Here is a 21007-nt window from a genome sequence, read left to right as displayed (position 1 = left end):
GGATTTAGGAAAGGGAGTTACTTAAGGCTTACAAATAAAATAAGACAGCACCGAACATATAAAGGGGAAATGGGAAAGAGTGGGAAAAGTTTCAATATCTGTTGAGAATTGGGAGAAAATAGATCAGTTCCAGTGGGTCTCAGCAGGGTCAAACACATGACAAGAGTTCTGCTGTAAAACCATTGCGAAATGTTTTGTTACACCTGTCCAGAAACAACATCAAGGTCATGGTGACGCCTGCTGAAATCTTTGCGGTACCAACAAAGTCAAACACATTCATATCATCTAGGATTGTGGCATGCATGAACATATAAATAATACATTTGGTGTAAACATTTCTTTTGAATGCAAAATAATGTATTTGGGTGACATGTTGTTTGAAAATTGGAATATTAATGACAAGAAGTTACTCTGTGTATTATTGTCAGCAAGTTAAAAAAAAAAAAAAAAACATCATGAGGGAATGGTTAAAAGTAGAACCACCCAGCATTGAGGAATGTACACAAGGTTTACATTATTGAAAAGTTGGCATTTTCCTTAAGAGTGTGAAAAGATGTGTTTTATCAAATCTGGACTAAATGTACTGAGTATGTAAAACCCATAAGGTCCTATTTTACCTGAACCTACCTGTACATAGATACAACCAGCACTCTTCATCTACTTTTCTTCTGATTCTTTTTTTAAATTTTGTGATCTGAAGATAATTACAAAGACTAACCTCCCCAGCTTCCCAGTCTTGCTTGGATGCATGATGATAATTACACTGAATCATGAATAAGAAACTTAGTGTTTTTTTGGCTGTGTTTTCCCTCCTGATTTTGGCTGCAGTAGCTGTGTTGCTTTTAATCTGTATTATATTTTAAACTCCTCATAATTTTTTTTAGACAAATTTTTGTGTTTCTTGTGAGAAATAAATAAAGTTGTGAACACTTACTTATAGCCTTCTATACAGGAGTGTACGCAGCTAACGCAGTTAAATGCATTGAACAGCAGATGAATACATCAATGACATACATTCATTTAACAGAATATACAACTGTAATTATAGACTAATTTGTTTTTGTTTAGTTTTTTCAATTTTATGCATATTAAGCATCTGACATCTTTGTACTTGTCTAAATTTTGCCTTTCATTTGCAAAATATGCCACTCTTGTGCCTGCAGACCTGTCCATGTTTGTGATTTTCGCTCGTTGCTTATTCCAGCTTCCTCACGTAAACATGCTCACAACCAGGTTCAGACACCCTGGCTTGACTTATTAAATTGATTGATAGCTTAATAACACCAGTTATTCTGGCTGTTGTTGTTCAGTTTTGTGAAGGTAGACTGAAAAGATACCCTGGGCATGTGTATATATACACTACTGTTCAAAAGTTTGGGGTCAATTAGACATGTCTTTATTTGTGAAAGAAAAGCATTTTTTTCCCCAATGAAGATAACATTAAATCAATCAGAAATACAGTCTAGACATTGTCATTGTGGTGAATGACTATTCTAGCTGGAAACAAATGATTTTTAATGGAATATCTCCATAGAGGTACAGAGGAACATTTCCAGCAACCATCACTCCTGTGTTCTAATGCTACATTGTGTTAGCTAATGGTGTTGAAAGGCTAATTGATGATTAGAAAACCCTTGTGCAATTATGTTCGCACATGAATAAAAGTGTGAGTTTTCATGGAAAACATGAAATTGCCTGGGTGACCCCAAACTTCTGAACGGTAGTTTATGTAATCATTACACACACTGCACAGTTTGCATCTACTCCCCATGCCTGGGGTTCCTCTCACGGTCCGATGACATGTTTAGGTTATTCTTCATTGGTGATGTTAAATTGCCATGCATGGTTGTCTGTCTGTTTTGACCCTGTAATGGACTGGTGACCTGTGACCTCAGCCGTATCTTGCCTTTGCCCTAGGCCAGCTGGGATAGGCTTGTCTTGAGTTTCCAATGACTACTCGGAATCGTTGAATCTCATGTGTCTTTGTCACCAAAAACAACAACAATTTAAAAAAATGATAATTGTGCAGTTTGGTTCTTTCAGAGATTAATTGCAGGGCTTCTTGATATATAAAGCTTCATGAACATCTTTGATATTGTTCGCCACAAAAGTGCTTCTTCTCTAGCATTTTCATCTTCTTCCTCATTTTCTCTGTTCAGTTTTCCTCAGCCTTTCCAATAATTCAAACTGCACTTGTGTTTGTTGCTCCTTCCTCTTCGTTGACTTGGCAGGAGTCAAAGATGAGATTAATAGCGGGGATGAGGGTCAGTCACAGTCCAAATGATGCAGAGAAGGACTGTGGGAATCTAAGGGCAACAATGGTAAGAAAGTTGGAGTACGGGGGCCAACAGACAGGCAGTCAAAATCCGCAACATTACTTTTAGGGTCTTCATGCTAAAACACTTCACCCTAAATCGGCTGGGATAGACTCCAGCCCCCCATGACCCTAACGAGGATTAAGCGGTGTGTAGTTAATAGATGGATGGATGCTAAAACATAGAAGTCAAATACTGTAAACCAGGTGAATACACTGATTACAACTGTTGAGTGAATGTGTGTAGTCATGCACATGTTGTGGCAACTCAGACGTACTCAATGGGAAATTAAATTTCCTGGTAATCCCGCACATGCGTACAGTCCGCGCGATCCCACATGTTGCGCGCGGCCGTGCGGCTCGGACCCTGGTGAAACGTTCTCATCCCTGACGTCTCTTCGGTCCTCAGTGTGCGATGACAGTAAGACCGCTGTCTGGGTAGGACAGCAGCAGCAGCAGCACGGGTCTCATGTCATCACTGGACTTGATGAAAAAGGAGTGTTTTGCTTCTGGGACCCTGTCCTCGGCTTCTTTTAAAAGAAGATTTATAAAGAAGGGGAGGGTCGCTCCGAAGGCGAGGCAGGATGCGGACAGCGACTGTCAGCTGTGCAGGTGAGACATTAAACTGTCAGAAAGATGGAATACAACGCAGCTTACCCTCTGGTTCACTTTAGATGAGTTTTAGAATTTTTCTTGTTTGTTTTTGCAGTCTGTCAAGTGAGAGAGACTCTGCAAACTGTTCAATCTGCAGAGTCTCTCTCAGTCTTTAAGAAAAGACTGAAAACCAGCTCTTCACTGAAGACCTTTGCACTTGACAAATTGCAACAAAAAAAAAAGAAAAAAAATCCTAATAAGTCTGCACTGCCTGTAGACACCACGGTCCCATTATCACACTTGAACTTGTTTTATGGCTCTTACAGAGGTTGTTTTCTCCTCACTAGATCCTTGCTTGTGTTGTATCTACTCTCAGATGTACATCACTTTGGATGAAAGGTCTGCTATGAAATTGTAGAATTGTAGTCTCAACACTGAAGTGAGGATGGACCACTGACATGGCTTTATGCTGTCATGTTAACAGGACTCATCACACAGGTTTAGTACGGTGGGATTAGCTGCAAATGTTGACTGCTTTTTAATTTGTGGGTTGATGGTTGACCATTTACTATTACAGAACACAGATTATTACCTTGTTAAACTGTCCTGTATTAATCATGCATCCAGTCATGAGCTCATGGCAAGATGGGAAAAGGCTTTTCTTCTTAATGTATCTTTCAAAGACACAAATAGATTGTTTTCATCATTAGTTGTTACCTATATTTTTGTTATGGTTAAGAAACATAACAAAATGGTCAAAATACCAGTCACAGCTAACAACAGCAGGATACCCAATAGGCAGGCCATGAGTCATTCACAGGGCCACACTGAGACAGACAAACATTCATTCACATTCACACTTACAGATGATTTAAAATCACCAGTTAACCTGAGGAACTGTGGGAAGAAGCTGGAGAAGCTGGTGGGAACATGCAAACGCCATACAGAAAGACCCCAGGACCGTTGAGCTGTAAGGTGACAGTGTTAGCTACTGCATCGACCATTTTGGAACTCCAAAGATCTGTTGTGCTTGGAAAAGGTTGTCTAGCAATAGTTTTGTTTTTGTAGTATAATTTGCTATACCTGCTCAGGGTAGGAAAGTTCAGCAAACTTTTGCATTTTTTGTGGCCAAGTCTTTCATATTAAAAATCATTCTGTACGATTTGCTGGTATTATTTTGACATGCAGCTATGCATTACTCAGAAAATATCACAAATGGACTTCTGTAATATACATTTGTTGTTTAAGTTTGTTCAAAGATGGTGCCTTCCGTGACAGCTTTATTTTTTCATTTTTCAACTCACCTATTATGTGAGACTATTTGAACTACTTCTCCACTATTGCTGATTTTCAATCACTTGCATAAAGAAAAAAATACCATTTTTGGACATTTATCTTTAATAGTTTCTGATATTGTAGTTCAAACCTCAAATTTAACGTGAAAAAATGGTGAATCAGTATTCCTGGCTATAAATTTACCAAAGAGACAAGCTAACAACTGAGTGAAAAGATCAGAAAAAGTCAGAGAATTAATCCAAGAAAATGTTTAAGTCACTGACTATTACAGTACAGTTAAAAGTATTGGTAACAAATGGAAGAAATGAATGCCCAGATAGCTCAACAGGTTGAGCGGATGACCCATGAATAGCGGCTATAGTTCTCGACACAGTTGCCTGGGTTCGATTCAGGCTCACGGCCCTTTGCTGCAGGTCCTCCCTGCTTTCCTGTCTGCTTCTCTACTTACTGAATAAAGTAAGGATAAAGGCCAAAAAAATGGAAGCAATATGGTACATAAATCAATCTGCCTAGAGCAGGCTGTCTTCAAAAACCTGAGTGACCATGCATGAAAGAGATTAGCGAGGCCAAGACACTTCTTACTCTTCTAAAATAGCTAGAGTTTGCTAGAAGACAGAGGTTCGTCAGGAAGCGTATGAGAGAGCAAAATTGAGCTTTTTGGCCATCAGAGCCAACTGCGTTTGGCAGATGCCAAACCCTGCTTATCACAAACACCAGCCTCACCTTGACACATGTTGGCAGCAGGCCCTGCAAGGCTTGCAAAAGTAGACAAAAGTATGCAGCAAAGTTTAAGGAAATCCTGAAGGACAACCTGATGCAGTCTGCAAGAGAACTGCAACTTGGGAAAAAATGTTTTCCTGCAAGGATTATTTACAGACATCAAGGGGAAATTTCTGAAGCAAAGACCTCAAAGCATTTGAGAACTTGTGGCTGGCTTTGTAAAGGGATCATGATCAATGAGCAGATCTACAAAGAAGAATTGGGTATAAATAAAGTGTCCAGATGTACAAATTTAACTGAGACTTTATTCACACAGGCTCACTGCTGTAATTGCAGCCAAAGATGCATCTACTAATAATGACTTGAGGGGAGTGAATACTTATGCAACCATTTACTGTACATTTATATTTTTAACCAAGTGACATTACTCAGTAGTAAGCTTGGATATATGTGTTTTAACCCTTAGATGCACAAGTGATTGGACCGACACTCTTCCATAAGTGGGTTAAAAATGACCTTAGTCCTTAGTCTGCTGTCTATCTGTCTTGTTTCCCCGCCAGCTGCCGGATTCCTTATGTCTGCTTACCTTGCCCCTCTAGTTTTGTTTCCCATGGGTTTGTAAGTACACCATTTATTGATTTAGTTTTCTTACTCAGTTTAGGGCTTTCTTTGTATTAGTATGGAGAGTGTAGTTGGTTTTTGTTTCGGTTTTGTAGTTTAGGATATTTTGTATTAGGTCTGGTTTAGTTTTCCCCCCTCAATCCAGTTTCCCCTTTTGTGTAGTTGTAACTTTTGTCTTATTAATAAAGCCCTTCCCTATTTTCCTCCAGTCTCCCCATTTCTGTGCCTGTGCCTGGGCTCTCTGACCGCCCTCTGTAACATGGACGACCGACAACACAATAATCTGGGTCCTCATCATCTGAGATGTCAAAGTTTTCAGATTCTGAGTCCAAACCCACAACTGCCTCTCCATCATCCAGCATCTGGATGACCATTTCTCTTATAAACCTAGCAGTCATGACACTCTAGATGAGGAAACAAAAGGAACTGAGTGTTGTGAATGGCACACAAACCTATCAATCAGTATGTAGGTATATAAATAAATGCACACATGCACGTGCAAACGCACACACAGACACACACAAACACACTCAATACATAGAGTAATGTTAGCTAGCTTAGTTAGCTAGCTAGCATTAGTAGGCTAATTTGATGATATATAATAATAACACACTCTTTCACACAAGAGTCATGAATGTGCAAGTATGTTGAAAATATCAATTTGATGACATCAATTTTTTTCTGAGGTATAAAAATGTAGATAATACTTCCATGTATCAGGTCGGTCTTGCTGTGTAAAATAGTCTTCCTGATCAGTGACACCTCTGACATAGTGCATGTGGTCCACAGTAAATATATTCCTGACAGCCACGATTGATCACAATCACAGGTTTCCATGACATTCTATGGGAAATGCATGCAGGTCATTTTTGACCCACTTATGGAAGCTTGGGGTAATAATACAAATTTTATAGTTTCTTTAAAAGTATAAAAGGTAGCAAATAAATTTCAGTGGAGTGATATCAAAAACATATTTTTGAGGAATACCTAGAATATGAAACGATAAAAACTTTTCATTGCAAAGATATTGTAAGAAAATGACCTCATTGGGTCATTTTTGACCCACTTATGCATCTAAGGCTTATTATTATAATACTGCATCCGCATACATTTTCTACGCGGTGCACCAGCGGTCCACTTATTGTAGCAATTTGCCAAGTGTGAGGGTGAGATATATAGTTTTATTTTTAGAATGCATAGACAGCACTGTGCATGAAGTTGTTTGTTTATACTGAACCCTCAAGCTTCAATAGTTGCATTCCTGTGTTCCAGGTATTCCATATTTTCCATGACTGGCAGCAGTCGAACTGTTCGTCGAATCCTGACAGCCTGCCTCCTCTCTTTCCTGGCTCTAATTGGCTCTGTTTCCATCGACCTCAGCTCCAACTTTGACTTGCTGCACACTACAGAGGCAGCTTACAACGAGCTGACTTCATGCAGGACAACTGCTTTTCTGCAGCTCATCAGCAAACTTCAGAAGATGAGACATTTATTCAACAAAGACATGGAAAATGAGACACTGGGGGCAAGCTTTTCAGAGATTGTGTTGCCTGTCTTTGATCGTCTCTGTGATGAAATGGCGGGTCATAGTAACGGCCATGGGCTCAGTTGCAGTGTTGAGTTGTCTGGATTTTGCAATCAAGTATTTTTCAATGCTTCTCTGGATACAAACATAAGTGGCAATGATACCTCTGCTTTCTCCCTGGCCATCGGAAGCCTTCTTGACATCTGGGGTACAATAGAAGATAGTTTAGTCAAAGTCAAGCAGAATTCTAACTGGAGAGATGTCCTGTCTGCAAGGCTTCTGGTAACATTCATAGAGCTCAACCACCAGCTGATGGACTTCCGCCACATGGCAACTCTTACTGGCTTCCAGTACAAGTGGACTTACATACTGAGCTACCTCAGCTTTTCCAGAATTATGACAGAGCGACTGAATGATTGCTGGTTCGAGAATATAGACCTTAAGTTGAACTCAAGCTTGGATGTTCAACAATCGTCTATTTTAGACACAAGTCCATGGCAAATTTCTGGAGCTGGGACCGAGCTCCTGTCTGGGTCTCACAGAGGAATTCAAGCTCTGGCAAACACCCAGCAATGCTTGTTTGATCGTGCTGTGCTCGCTCTCAGGTTGGCGTCTCGATCCATATCTTCAGTCCTCAGTATGAGGATCTGCCTGCTGGCCTTAGCTTGCCTTATCTACCCCGTGGTGATGTTCTCTTTCAAGCAGATGACAGAGTGGATACAGAACTATGCCCAGAGTTTGAAGGAGAAGACTGAGGACCTGAAACGCCAGAGGCAGCTGGCTGAAGATCTGCTGCACCAAATGCTGCCCAAGTCTGTTGCCAAGCAGCTCCGCCAGCACAAACATGTTGAAGCTGAAAGCTATGAAAAGGTTGGTGCAAAGAGAGTAGTCAATTATCTATGACAATTTGTACACTTTAAACAACGGTAGTGCTCACACCTTTTGTAGACTTGAATGAAACCAATGGGCCACGCGCTGACTTGTCATTGCTTCTTGCCTTGATAAATAAGGAAGCTGCAAACATATCCTAAGAGATAGATGAGAATAATTTTTCATTTTCTATTGTGTCATTTTTAATTTGTACTTTTACTTTTTTTTTTTTTTTTTTAAAAGACATTGAAATTACTTTTCTAGTAAGTCAGCTTCCTGTTGCCAGGCTTCAGTCATTTTAATTTGACATAAGAGCAAGTATACTTCTGGTCAAATCAAAAGCAGCGCAATTACTGTATGATTTGGAATCATTTGACATTAAAGTGACATTGCACAGGAGTGTGCTCACTTCTTTTGTATACTGCATGTCATAATCACTTGTCAACACCGTTTGTGTGAAGAAGGGCGAGACAAATGTTTAGCACTGCAGATGTAAGTAACTGTTTAAAAAAACTCAACTACAACACATAATGAAAATACAGATGTATATAGAAATAGAGGTGCAGAAGTGAAAAATTATCTAAATGTACTTGGGACACTGTGTCAGGCATGTTCTCGGGAAACTACTCTTGTTAAAACTTACAAACCTTCAAGGAAACTGGCAGAAACAGACAAAGTTGATAAAGGCAGATATAAACTTTCCTCCCCATTCACATTTAGCTTATAACATGAACAGATCTAGAACTTATATTGCTGCATGGGCTGTGGGGTGCTGCGAAGAGGAGTTTACCTTTGTAAGATCTCTGAACCCGCTGAATGAATGTGTGTGTGTTTGCTGCCTTTGTTGCTATTGTTGACGTAATTACCTATAATTGCCCTGTTCCATATTCATTGGGAGATAAAACAAGTTATACGGGTGATAATTGCGTCTGGCTTATTGAAGAGGTTTGATGCAGCTGTACCAAAAGCCCTTCGCACAAGGGTGGGGGGCTGTTACTGAATAGATATTGCACTCAGTTTTAAAATGATTTGGAGCTCTGCTTTCTAGAGATAAAATTGAAGACTCTTTATCTTTTCGTCTCAGACTAAAGAGAATAAAAACATGGTCTACTAAATGTAGAAGGCTGCTGCCCAAAAAACACCTCTCTGATATTTCTGTCTAGGGCTGCATGCATGTAACAACTGTTAAGGGCGGGTCAGAGGAGAAATTGCAAATATCTTTAAGTTTAGCTGCACTAAACAGACATAAGCGCATTACACTCACATCACAAAAGTCCCAGCATTAAAGATGCAGATTATTAAGCTGCATGGTAAAGAATAAACAAGATGATCAGCAATACTTCAGACTGAGATTGGAATAACTCAGATTTATTTATATCTGTTTGACCTCTGAGATCTGTTCACCTCAAACATTCCATCCATATTTTCACTTTTACTGTTCATGCTGTTGTGTCTTTATTCATTTCATTTCCATTCATTCATTTATTTAAAGCCTAAGAGAACACCTTCAAAAGCTATTCATTTTTTGAATGGTTTCTAGATTATACAATAAATTCAGACAGTTAAAATCAAATAGCAAGAGAAGAATACATGGCGTTATCAGATAAAAACAATAGAGGAAAGAGGCAATGGGGAAGCTTTTGTAATACAGGTTCATACACACACACACATATATATATATACATATATATATATATGTATGTGTGTGTGTGTGTGTGTGTGTGTGTGTGTGTGTGTGTGTGTGTGTGTGTGTGTGTGTGTGTGTGTAGTAGTCAGTGGGAAATTGCTGTAATGTAAAAGTTTGAAAGTGAAATTGACAGTCCATCTTTAAATTACCTCGCCAAACAGGAAAGCTGATTCAGCAATCTTTTTTTTCATAAACAAAGGAAAACATGATTTATTTCAAACACAAAAAAAAACATTTTCACCTAACCGCTTGTCAGTCTGGACTTTAAAAATAAGTTTTTCATGGACCCAAAAATGTGTTAATGGATAGTTGTAGCTGTAGATGTAGAGCAACTTGAATAGAATCTGCCTAGGAGTGATGCACAGTGTCACCAGTGTAAAGATGGAAGTTAAATTTGCTTAAAAAAGATAATATTTATATAAACAGAGATTGGTGAGACTGGAGATTAGTGATTTCAGATTTGCTACCACCTCAAAGGAGAGGAAGAACATAGACAGTGTTCTAAACTGTAGCAATGACTTTTGGTCCCTGGAATTAGTTAATACATGAACACAAATCTTTGGTGTGGAATGGTTACATAGCCTGCTGTAAATGTCTCCATAAGGATTGGCACTGCCATTCCTCTGCAGATATGTTAAAAAGAGTACACGATTAGTAAAATTAGACATACTTAATTTGCTCAAGAGTTAACAAATACCATGGAGATCCGTTTAATGTATCCACTTGGAAGATACCACTGCTAGTTACTTCAGAAAACTTTGCAAATTGAGCTATAAATAATTTAGACAGTCTAGGTTTAATCACGACATAACAAGGGATATTTGCAATGATGTATAAATATTGGTATTAGAATATTAAAATAAAAACACTATGAATGCATAGTTAATTCCAGCAACTTCATGAGTCTCATTGGCAAAAATAAACGTGTTCCAGCTTAGTGAAAATGGTTAAACAAAATGATAGATGCACTACAGCATTCCATCCTTCAGGAGGTTAGGATTTATTGTACAGTGTGCTGAGTGTATGTTTGCTCAGTTTTAAACACTACCACCTGTAATTCAGTGCACTGATGGATGCATTTCTCTCCATTTTGTTTAAGGTTACCATTTTTTTCTCAGACATTGTGGGCTTCACTTCTATTTCTGCATCTTGTACTCCTCTTCAAGTAGTGGAAATGCTCAACAACCTCTACATGTGTTTTGACACACGCATTGACTCCTATGACGTCTACAAGGTAACACATACACACCCATACACAAAGAAAAGTTTTAAAGTCAACAATTTATGCATTTAATATTTTGGAAAACATTCTTGCTTTCTTTCTGGTAGTGTCCTGGCAGTTTCACTTTGACAAAAGGATTGGCTACATGTGTAGGCTTTGAGGCTATAGATTGTTTGGATTTGGAGAATGTGCATGTTTGCACCGTTGTAGATCTCTGCAACCTACGGGTGCAATCACATCAGACGTTTTGACATGTCAAAGCAGGAAAAGCACAGGTCTAATTAATATTTATTCACCAGACCTTTTCACAGCAGATAGGTTGGCTTGTCATAGCAAGGACAGCATACAAGTGTTATGGCTTGCACATGGCACTATTCTAGCAGTAGCCAGTTTCTGTTATTAGTTCTTACATGAACAGATATGTTAGCCTTAACATCTGTTAAGGCTGTTACTGTGGGCTTCTTTTTGAAATTAGTGAGCATTCACTCATGTCCACATCTAGGGGCAGTAACCACAGAACTAAATCACATCCATTTAAAGAGGTTGTGACTAATTCATTTCATTTATTTATTTATTTGATCCATGGGACAGCGCACAAACAACATTAACCCCGTGGGGAGAGATGCATTATGCCAGGTTATAGCACAAGTGCTAATTTCCACCTGTAGTCCCAGAGCAGGCCACTAATTGTGGACTGATGTAAACTCTTTAATGTAACGTTTGAGGTAACTCTTTGCAGCTGTATGTAAATCAACACTTCTTGATGTGAAGCCTTCAAAATCCTTTTTTTTTTTTTTAAATGTTTGAGTATTTTTTATGTCAAAGAAGTTCTAACACATCTCCACTGATTGGAACTCCTGGCCTCATTTAGCTTTAATTGATGTCATTCGTCTCAGGGTTCACATACTCACATCCATCCTACACTTTGATGTTTGATGTATTCAGTATGGACAAGAACAATATGCAGTTTTTTGTGTGTCACTAGCTGTGTTTGAGCAACATCTGATTAAACTGTCTAATCAGGTAGAGACAATTGGAGATGCATACATGGTGGTGAGCGGCCTGCCTGAGAGAAATGGAGACCGACATGCGGATGAGATTGCTAAAATGGCACTGGATCTGGTAGCAGCTGTCAGGCAGGTCTCCATTCCTCACATGCCCAATACGAGACTGGAGCTCCGAGCCGGAATCCACACAGGTGAGAGAAAACTTTATTATATAGGACGGTGGAGAGAGAGAGATAGGAAACATAGGGAGAAGAGTGGGGGAAGAACATGCAGCAAATGGTCCTGGGTTCAAGTCTGACCCGCGGCTGCTGCATTAGGGACTATGTAGCCCCTGGTTATGGGTCACTCGCTCAACCAGTTGAGCTACTGGGGCACCCCTTGTCTGCTCTTTTAACAGACAATGCGCATAGATTGATATAAATGGGAATCAGTACATTGACTCAGTGGTCAGTTGCTTTGCTGTTGGTACCTTCAGTACTTTGCTAAAGGACAGGAGGCTGTGTCAAATTACTATTAAAAGTATAACAAAGTAGCATCTCGGGAGTGCTCTAAAATTTCTGCTGAAAAATTCAATATAAGAACACAATGACATACTTCAGTGGAGACACTGAAGCTATTTTAATCACACAAATTAAAAAAAATTGCAGTAGGTTTTGGGTGGAAGCAGTAGGTCTTGGATGGTGGAACTGTGTGGAGATCTTCAAGTGCACCAGCCATTTTGACCAAGTGCATTTACACATACAGGGAATTTGCCTCCAATGTTTTCTTTCCATTGTTGATTTGTCACTTTATAGTACTTGTTCATGCTGATTTAAAATCATACAATAATTGGAGAGTGCCTCTTGAAAATACTTTATACACACTTGATTTTAAGCAGTATTATGATACTGCTCTACTCATTGTTCCTGGCATTTAGTTTGGGTCATGTCTCACAATGAGGCAGTTGCCTCCACACAGCATATGACACAGGTACATCCAAGCTAGTTGGGCTGTTATGTTCTCTTGATTTTTTGTGAACATGGAACACAATTGCAGTAACTGTGATACGTCTTCAACTTGTCATCTACTGTACCTTCACCATCAGGTCAAAATTTTAATCTTTACAGTAATTTGTGATCAAATACCTGCAGAACTAACAACACCCCCCTCCACCTATTTCGTTTAAATTTTTATGTACATCCTTCTTACTAATAAGGCTTTATATATAACACCATAATCAGAGTGTTGCTCTGACTTCCAGTCCTGTTGCCTTGTGTGTTGATTGTTTACCTCAATGATTTCAGTTTCTTGCAGAATGAAGCCCAGCTTTTTTGTCTTGCTTCACAGGTCCATGTGTGGCAGGAATAGTGGGCTACAAGATGCCAAGATACTGTCTGTTTGGAGATACTGTCAACACAGCCTCTCGAATGGAGTCCACCAGCCTGCGTACGTGCACCTGGACTCAGAATACATGAGCAAACACATACAATACCGTTCAAAAGTTTGGGGTCACCCAGGCAATTTCATGTTTTCCATGAAAACCCACACTTTTATTCATGTGCTAACATAATTGCACAAGAGTTTTCTAAGCACCAATTAGCCTTTCAACACCATTAGCTAACACAATGTAGTATTAGAACACAGGAGTGATGGTTGCTGGAAATGTTCCTCTGTACTCCTATGGAGATATTCTATTAAAAATCATCCATTTCCAGCTAGAATAGTCATTTACCACATTAACAATGTCTAGACTGTATTTCTGATTCATTTAATGTTATCTTTATTTTTTTTTTTAAGATTTTCTTTCAAAAATAAGGACATTTCTAAGTGACCCCAAACTTTTGAACGGTAGTGTGCACCTCACACCAACACTGGAATTAAGTTTAGACTAGATACTTAAATCTTTTTATTCATGATCGTATATTTACATTCAATAATCTCATTAAGTTCAATAAATATTATGAGAATTTATGTTTTATAGTTATTGATTTGCTACAGAATAAAATGGTGCTCTCCATGTGATAGGAAACAGAATGTAGGGCTGAAGGAATGATCAGACTTTGGCCCCACACTGGAAGCAATTGTAAAAACAGCACAAAAGAGTGTGCTTTCAGAAGACAGTGTTAGTTACTCCCTCGGACCAGCTTTGTTTTCATGTACTCATTTATGCTTTATTTGCCTACTTCACATTGACATTTGATGACTTTTGAAATGCTTGTTGCCCTGGAGAACATTCCGCTTTTACATTGTCTTAGTAGGATTTGAACATTTCAAATATCTACCATGTGGTGGTATGCAAAAAAAGACTCAGACAGCAGTGCAATTCTACACTTTGTACACATACAGGCTTTAACATTACTGTGGTTGGAAAAAGTTCTTGGACACCCTTAAAATTTTATACAATATCAATATTATCATGAAATATTTGTGGAAAAGAAAATTAGACAGACAAACAAATACAAATAATATTTTTTTAAATTTATTGTTTACAAGAAAAACTAACAAAACCAAATTCTTGACTGTTTCAATATGCCAGTTCTCAACATTGTCAGTATCAAAGTCAACAAATAACAGAGGATGTGTTCAAAACTAAACAAAATGTTAATAAGGCATCACATCATCAAATTAGTATTTAATAGTCCCACCATTAGCATGCAGCAGAGCTCTAATCCTGGCTGGCATGTTTCCCACGAGCCTTTCACACTGTTGAGGGGTAATCTTGTCCCATTTTTTCTTGAATTGCTGCCTTTAATTCTTCTGAATTTAGAAGAATTAAAGGCAGTAACAGAAACAGACCTTTTGATAATCCACCACAGATTTTCAATGGGACAAGTTCTGCTGGCCCTGGATGTGTTCAAGGGGCATTATCTTGTTGAAACATTCAGTTTTGACCTTGACAGAACAGAACACATGCAGAAGGAAACAGGTGGGTTTTGAGAATGGCACAATACTTGCAAGAGTTCAATGTGCCATGACAGACAGTGAGATGACCAACACCAGCAGCACTCATGTATCCCCAAACCATGACACTGCCTCCACCATGCTTGACAGTAGGTCACCCTCACATTAGTTAGAGGAAGATGAAGCTGGAAGCTGGACTCATCTGACCACAGAATCTTCTTCCAATTCCTGGCGGTCCAGTTCTTGTGTGCTTGGGTCCAACGACATCGCGCTAAACTCTGTCTCTCATTGATCAGGGGCTTCTTGACAGCCTTGTAGGACCTTAAGCCATGATCTAAAAGTCAGTCATGTACAGTGCAGGTGGAACACTGGACACCAGTTTGGTTTGACCTCTGCTGCTGAAGCTCCTGTGATGTCATTCGGCGGTTTTCCTGCACATGTGGATCAAGATGCGGTCATTTCTTGCTGAAGAAACCCTTAGACGCTCAGATCTTGCTTTGTCTTACAAGCTGTAGGTTCGTCTGTATTTCTAGAGTGTATCCAACTGCTGAAGGACTGCATCTGCACTTCCTGGCTATCTGATGGCAGCTGTACCTTTCCTGGCTGAGAATCTGTATCTTCAGGCGTGTTTTCTGTGTTGGGTTCCTTGTTTTAACCATTTTTGTCTCTGAAGAACTTTCAAATGTGCTGGTGTTATATAGACACAAAGCAAGGCAACAAAAATGTCTCTTAATAAAAAGCACGACCTTCATTAGTGGATTACTGGTACCAAAATGACCCAATACTTGAAATTTCTTCTATATTTTTATGGAACCAATCAATTTTAAGTTTTTAATGACTTTTTTGGATTTGTTCAGTATTTTGGCTGTGACTGTACTGAAAGAAATTACACTTGAAAACCTAAGAGTGATTCTTCATGCAATATTTCACAAATGCATGGGGTGTCTGAAAACTTTTTTCCACCACTGTATGTTTTGAAAGTTTGTTGCATAAAAATCCCACACAAATGCAAATTTGGAACACTGGGATAGTGCAGAGATCTGTCCTTAACATGACTCGATGTGTTTTACAATGCTCAAGATGTTTTTTCTGTTCCAGCTCAGAGAATCCACGCCAGTTCAGAAACCTATTTGGCTCTGGTCAAAGACAACGCCTACGAGCTGCAGCTTCGTGGAGAGATTGAGGTGAAGGTAAAAGATCTCACTCGTGCCATTGAATTGATTTTTCTGTAACAGTTGGATTGATTTGATATTTTCTGTCCATGATTGATTGATTTGATATGTTATTTGATATTCTAGCTGGTAAATTTTACCGGTCTTCTGGCCAAAATCAACACACAATACACACAATACATATATGTTCTTACTCAGTCCAAGTGCTGTCTACTCGCCAGGTTTTAGGCATTTACATATTGGGTTATGTATTGGGTAGGGGTGTAACTCTCAGAGGTGAACTTCACATAATCTTTGCCAAGCCTAAACACACGTATAGCTGTGCTTGTAATTTGGGTGAAAACACTCTCTGGTCGGATTTCTGACTAAAGTAGTGTCTCTGACAGACTCATCACACCCAGGTGTCCCTGCTATTCTCTCATTTCCATCCTTATTCTGCTAGGGTAAAGGCAAAATGAACACTTACTGGCTGGTCGGACATAAAAACTACAGTGTGCAGAATGACAGTCTGGTTTGCCACTGGAATCCAAACAAGAACAGAAAGAAGAAGACAGTGGCAGACAGCCAGGTCTCTGTGGGCAATGTGAGTTAAATTCAGTTCAATTTGAGTTTAGTTTTGCACGTTTGCCATTCAAAGAGCCACTTTGCCAGTCTGGACGTTTGTGTCTGTCCTCTAGTTGTTGCCTTACATTGTTAAGTGTTCTCGCAAAAATGTACAATTCGCTTTAAATAACCCACTCTCTGCCTGTTTGGTTATTGCTTACCTGCATTAAAGCCAGGAGTTTTTTTTCTTTATTCATCATATTGCACATTTAACTTTTTTGACACGTGATTTATTTTCTGTGAATACTCTGGTCCATTTTCCCATCTCTATTTGGTTTTAGATTTCAGTGTAGTTTCATTGTTTTAAATGTCCATGTAATTCTGTGAATTACCAATTGTTCTGATGGTTATTTACGTGTTTTGTGTTCATGGCTTATAAAAAACCTGAGTACGTCACATGGATGTTGGTGTAACTACCAGTTTCTGACTCGTAACTTGTGTTCACATTAGGTTAATAATGACTGGGAAACTTAAAGCTCTGACAACACTTGGCATGCTGTCACGAAAAGGTGCCTGGAAGTAAACAAATTCTGTCATTTAAGTTAAATGGATATGGTCCAATATCACCAGTGAACACCGTCTTTAAACCTCAAAACTCCAGTGAATACCATAAGCATGGGAGTCATTGTTAAAATCAATCCAATATGATTTGAACATAGTGCAGATATTATTCTTTTCTTTTCTGTGTTCTGCACAGAAAATCATATACAGTATAGTGCTGCTAAGCCACAGGAAAGTTCTGAGATTGAATATGAATGTGTGCACACTTGCAATATAACATTTATTTAGCAGCAGTACTGGCAAGTAGGAAGCTAGATTTTGTGCCATTTTGTGTTCTGAAATTGAATTTCCTGTGGCTTGAATTTCCATCAGAATTAATAAAGTATCTATCTATCTATCTATCTATCTATCTATCTATCTATCTATCTATCTATCTATCTATCTATCTATCTATCTATCTATCTATCTATCTATCTATCTATCTATCTATCTATCTATCTATCTATCTATCCACCCATCCATCCATCCATCTATCTATCTATCTATCTATCTACTTGTGATACATCAGCATTTACTTGTCAAGGTCTAGGTTAGTTCTTAGCTTGAGCCCGGCCATGCTAGCTTTTAAACAAGTATCCTTTTTGTTTTTTTGGAAGAATCTGAAAAACATTAACACCAGATGTTAAGGTTATCTCCTTATCAACTTACAACATACACTACTAGTCAAAAGTTCGGACACACCTTCTCATTCAATGGTTTTTAATTATTTTATACATTGTAGATTAATACTGAAGACATCAAAACTATAAAACAATACATATGGAAATGGAAATATAAATAAATAAAAAGCATTAAATGAGAAGTTGTGTCCAAAATTTTGACAGGTAGTGTACGTTAGGAAAAAGAAAAATGTATGTATGGACTAGTCCAACCTCTTCTTGTTCAATTCTGAAACCTTAAGTTAGGTTTCTGCCTATGCTGGTGTTCTTCCCCCTCTTTTTAAAATTTGTTCAGTATGTTACTGCAGGGAACTCATGTGGACCATTTTCATGTAAGGCAACATTGATGACAGGCATTCAAAAAATCACATAAAATTGCCTACATTTCTGACAGCAGAAACATTGAATTTAATTTTATGACACTGAATAAAGAATCAAAAGAGAGTCAGTAGGACATCTGCTGGCTGGACGGGGTGTTACAGGAAGTGGGACGTAAGACAGTGGAAATATAACAAAGGTCATACAGAATCTGACATGTACATGATCTGCTGTCTTCATATTCTCTATTCTCAGTTGAGTTTTTATTTATATAGCACCAATCCACACATGTATCACCCCAACACACTTCATATAGTGATCTGAAGACCTTAAATGAATACAGATAAAACTGAACAAACATCTGCAAAGTTTCCTTTGGATTCCTTTTAGGCAAACATTTGGAAACGGTGTGGAGAAAAGACATCCCTTTACCCTGAAGGGAAAACACCCGGCAGAACCAGGCACAGGGAGCTCAGCCATCTGCCTAGACTGGTTGGGTTTATGGTAAAGTGAGGAAAGAGAAGGATAGCAGATAGACAACCAACCAAAAATGCATAGGAGAACAATAAACAGGAGCAGATGATGTAGTAACTGCTGAATAATGTATTTACTTGTCATGTTAAAAAAAAATAGAAAAATAATCTTTGTCATGTGTATTTTCTTGCTTAACTGTTAGCCTTTGAGCTCTTTTGCGTTGGAAACTTGGTTTTCAAAATGAAACTGTCGCCTGTTCTTAAAGCTGCTGTGATTTAATTTTTATATTGAACCAGCGTCCCTTTCTTTGGGATGTGTCTATCTGTTTGTAGATTTGTTATGTATCCTGTGTCATTTTTGTTGCTGTAAAATATTGTCTTATGCATTCCATATTGGAAATATTTAGACAGTTTCCCATTTTTGTTCTTCACATTTGTATGTGTGAGCATTTCCACACGAACATGAAAAGAACCGTTGAGAGATATAGCCTAGCATACGCATAGCACAAAACGTGAGTCTGGACTGTATGTGAAGTCTTAATAAATTTGACTTTTTGTTGCTTATTTGATAAAATTGTGTGTTGCCTTTATTTTTACTTGTTTCATTGATTTAGGCAAGACTTTTATTTAAAGTGTATAAAAAGACAATTTGAATGCAGTGTGACAGTTAGAAAGGTGTCTGTGGTGGTGATGAACCTACAAAGAATTATTTGCTGAATATTCAACTATGGAATTTTATAGTGAGTTTCAATCTCATTGTTTAGCCATCAAAACAAAACCTTAGCCAAAACAGGCAGCTGTAAGAGAAAAGTTTAAAAAGCCAATGTACACTTTTAATTGAAAGTCAAGTAGTTCAAGTCCAATGAACAGCTTGAAATGGTACAAAGGTAAATGGTGAACTGCCAGAGGTTAAAAAAGGTAAGGTTACCCAAAACTGAAAAATAATGTACATTTCAGAATTATACAAAAGGCCTTTTTCAGGGAACAAGAAGTGGGTTAATAATTTAAAGCTGCTCTGCAGCAATGGAGGTAGATCAAGCCTTGATAGTTGGTGCTACCAGATCCTACAGGTGTCCCGACTTTTCTTGATTACTCACAACCCCATCTGTCGTCATAAAAGTAGTGTTGGAACAAACAGTGGCACCAAACCCCGGAGAGCATTATTTGAACAATATTGTACTGCAGAAAGTAGTGTGCTACTATAAAAATGGTGAGGAAAAGGCAACTAACAATAGAAGAGAGACAGACCATCATAACACTTAAAAATGTAGGTCTTTCCAACAGAGAAATTGCAAAGAAAGTCAAAGTGTCAGTGAGTACAGTTTTCTTCACCATCAAAAAGCATTCAGAAACTGGGAGAAACTCTGACAGGAAGCGGTCTGGAAGACCCAAAACCACAACAGAATCAGAAGACAAGTTTCTGAGAGTCAACAGCTTGGTGATAGGCAGCTCCCAGGACAGCAGCTTCAAGCACAGCTTAATAGTGGTCGTAGTAAGAAGTCTCAGTTTCAACTGTGAAGAGAAGACTTGGAGTTGCAGTTTTGACAGGTGGAGTTGTAGCAAAAAAGTCATTGCTAAGATGTCAGAATAAGAAAAAGAGGCTTGCCTGGACCATGAAACACCACCAATGGACTGCTGAAGACTGGAAGAAGATATTATGGACTGTTAAATCTAAATTTTAAAACTTTTTTTTAAAAACATCATGCAGGATTTTTGTACACCATCGAGTAGGAGAAAGGATGGTTCCTCAGTGTGTGACATCAACTGTCAAACATGGAGGAGGAAGCATGATGATCAGGGGCTGTTTTGCTGGATCCAGGGTCGGTAACTTGTACAGAGCGAGAGAAACCCTGAACCAAAATGGCTACCACAGCATTCTGCAGCACTATGCAGTATCCTCTGGTATGTTCCTAGTTGGTCAGTGGTTCATCCTACAGCAAGATAATGACCCAAATCATAAGTCCAAGCTATGCCTGAACTACCTTAGGAAAAAAGAACAAGATGCTAAGCTTGGAAACATGAAGTGGCAGCACAGTCTCCAGACTTAAACCCCATGGAGCTGGTTTGGGATGAACTGGACAGAAGAGTGAAAGCAAAGCAACCTACAAGAACCACTAATTTATGGGAACTTCTGCTACAGAGTTGGGAAGAACTTTCTGAAGAACATTTGATTTCCATTGTGGAAAGAATGCCATGAGTGTGTTCAGCTGTTATATCTGCCAAAGGTGGCTACTTTGAGTCAAAAGTTTGGAATATATTTTGGTTTCTAAAATGATTTAGTTTTAGCTTCATTTGTTTATTTGTTCTATGCTTTCATTTCAGAGTACAATGAGACAATGTATAATGTATAGACAATGAGAATTTATAATTTCCAACAGAAAAACAAAAAAATAAAAAATTGGGGTGTTCTAAAACTTTTCACCCGTAGTGTATATTTAAGCAAATTCTGTTGGGAAAATCTGCAATAAATAAAAACAATGAAAAC

At 38.5% G+C, this 21007-nt stretch overlaps 1 protein-coding gene across 1 annotated transcript; it reads left to right on the top strand.

Moving 5' to 3' along the window:
• The first annotated feature begins 2706 nt into the window (after positions 1-2706).
• LOC118470921 (uncharacterized) lies at positions 2707-19088 on the top strand. The gene is made up of 7 exons (XM_055012675.1): positions 2707-2926; positions 6818-7940; positions 10727-10861; positions 11873-12047; positions 13183-13281; positions 15835-15926; positions 16351-19088. Exons 1-7 carry the CDS (start codon positions 2784-2786, stop codon positions 16498-16500), a joined length of 1917 nt encoding a protein of 638 aa, XP_054868650.1. The 5' UTR covers positions 2707-2783; the 3' UTR covers positions 16501-19088.
• The last annotated feature ends 1919 nt before the right edge of the window (positions 19089-21007 follow it).

Source organism: Amphiprion ocellaris, chromosome 8 (assembly GCF_022539595.1).
Source record: "Amphiprion ocellaris isolate individual 3 ecotype Okinawa chromosome 8, ASM2253959v1, whole genome shotgun sequence".
NCBI lineage: Eukaryota > Metazoa > Chordata > Actinopteri > Pomacentridae > Amphiprion > Amphiprion ocellaris.
This window is presented reverse-complemented; position numbering and strand designations above follow the sequence as displayed.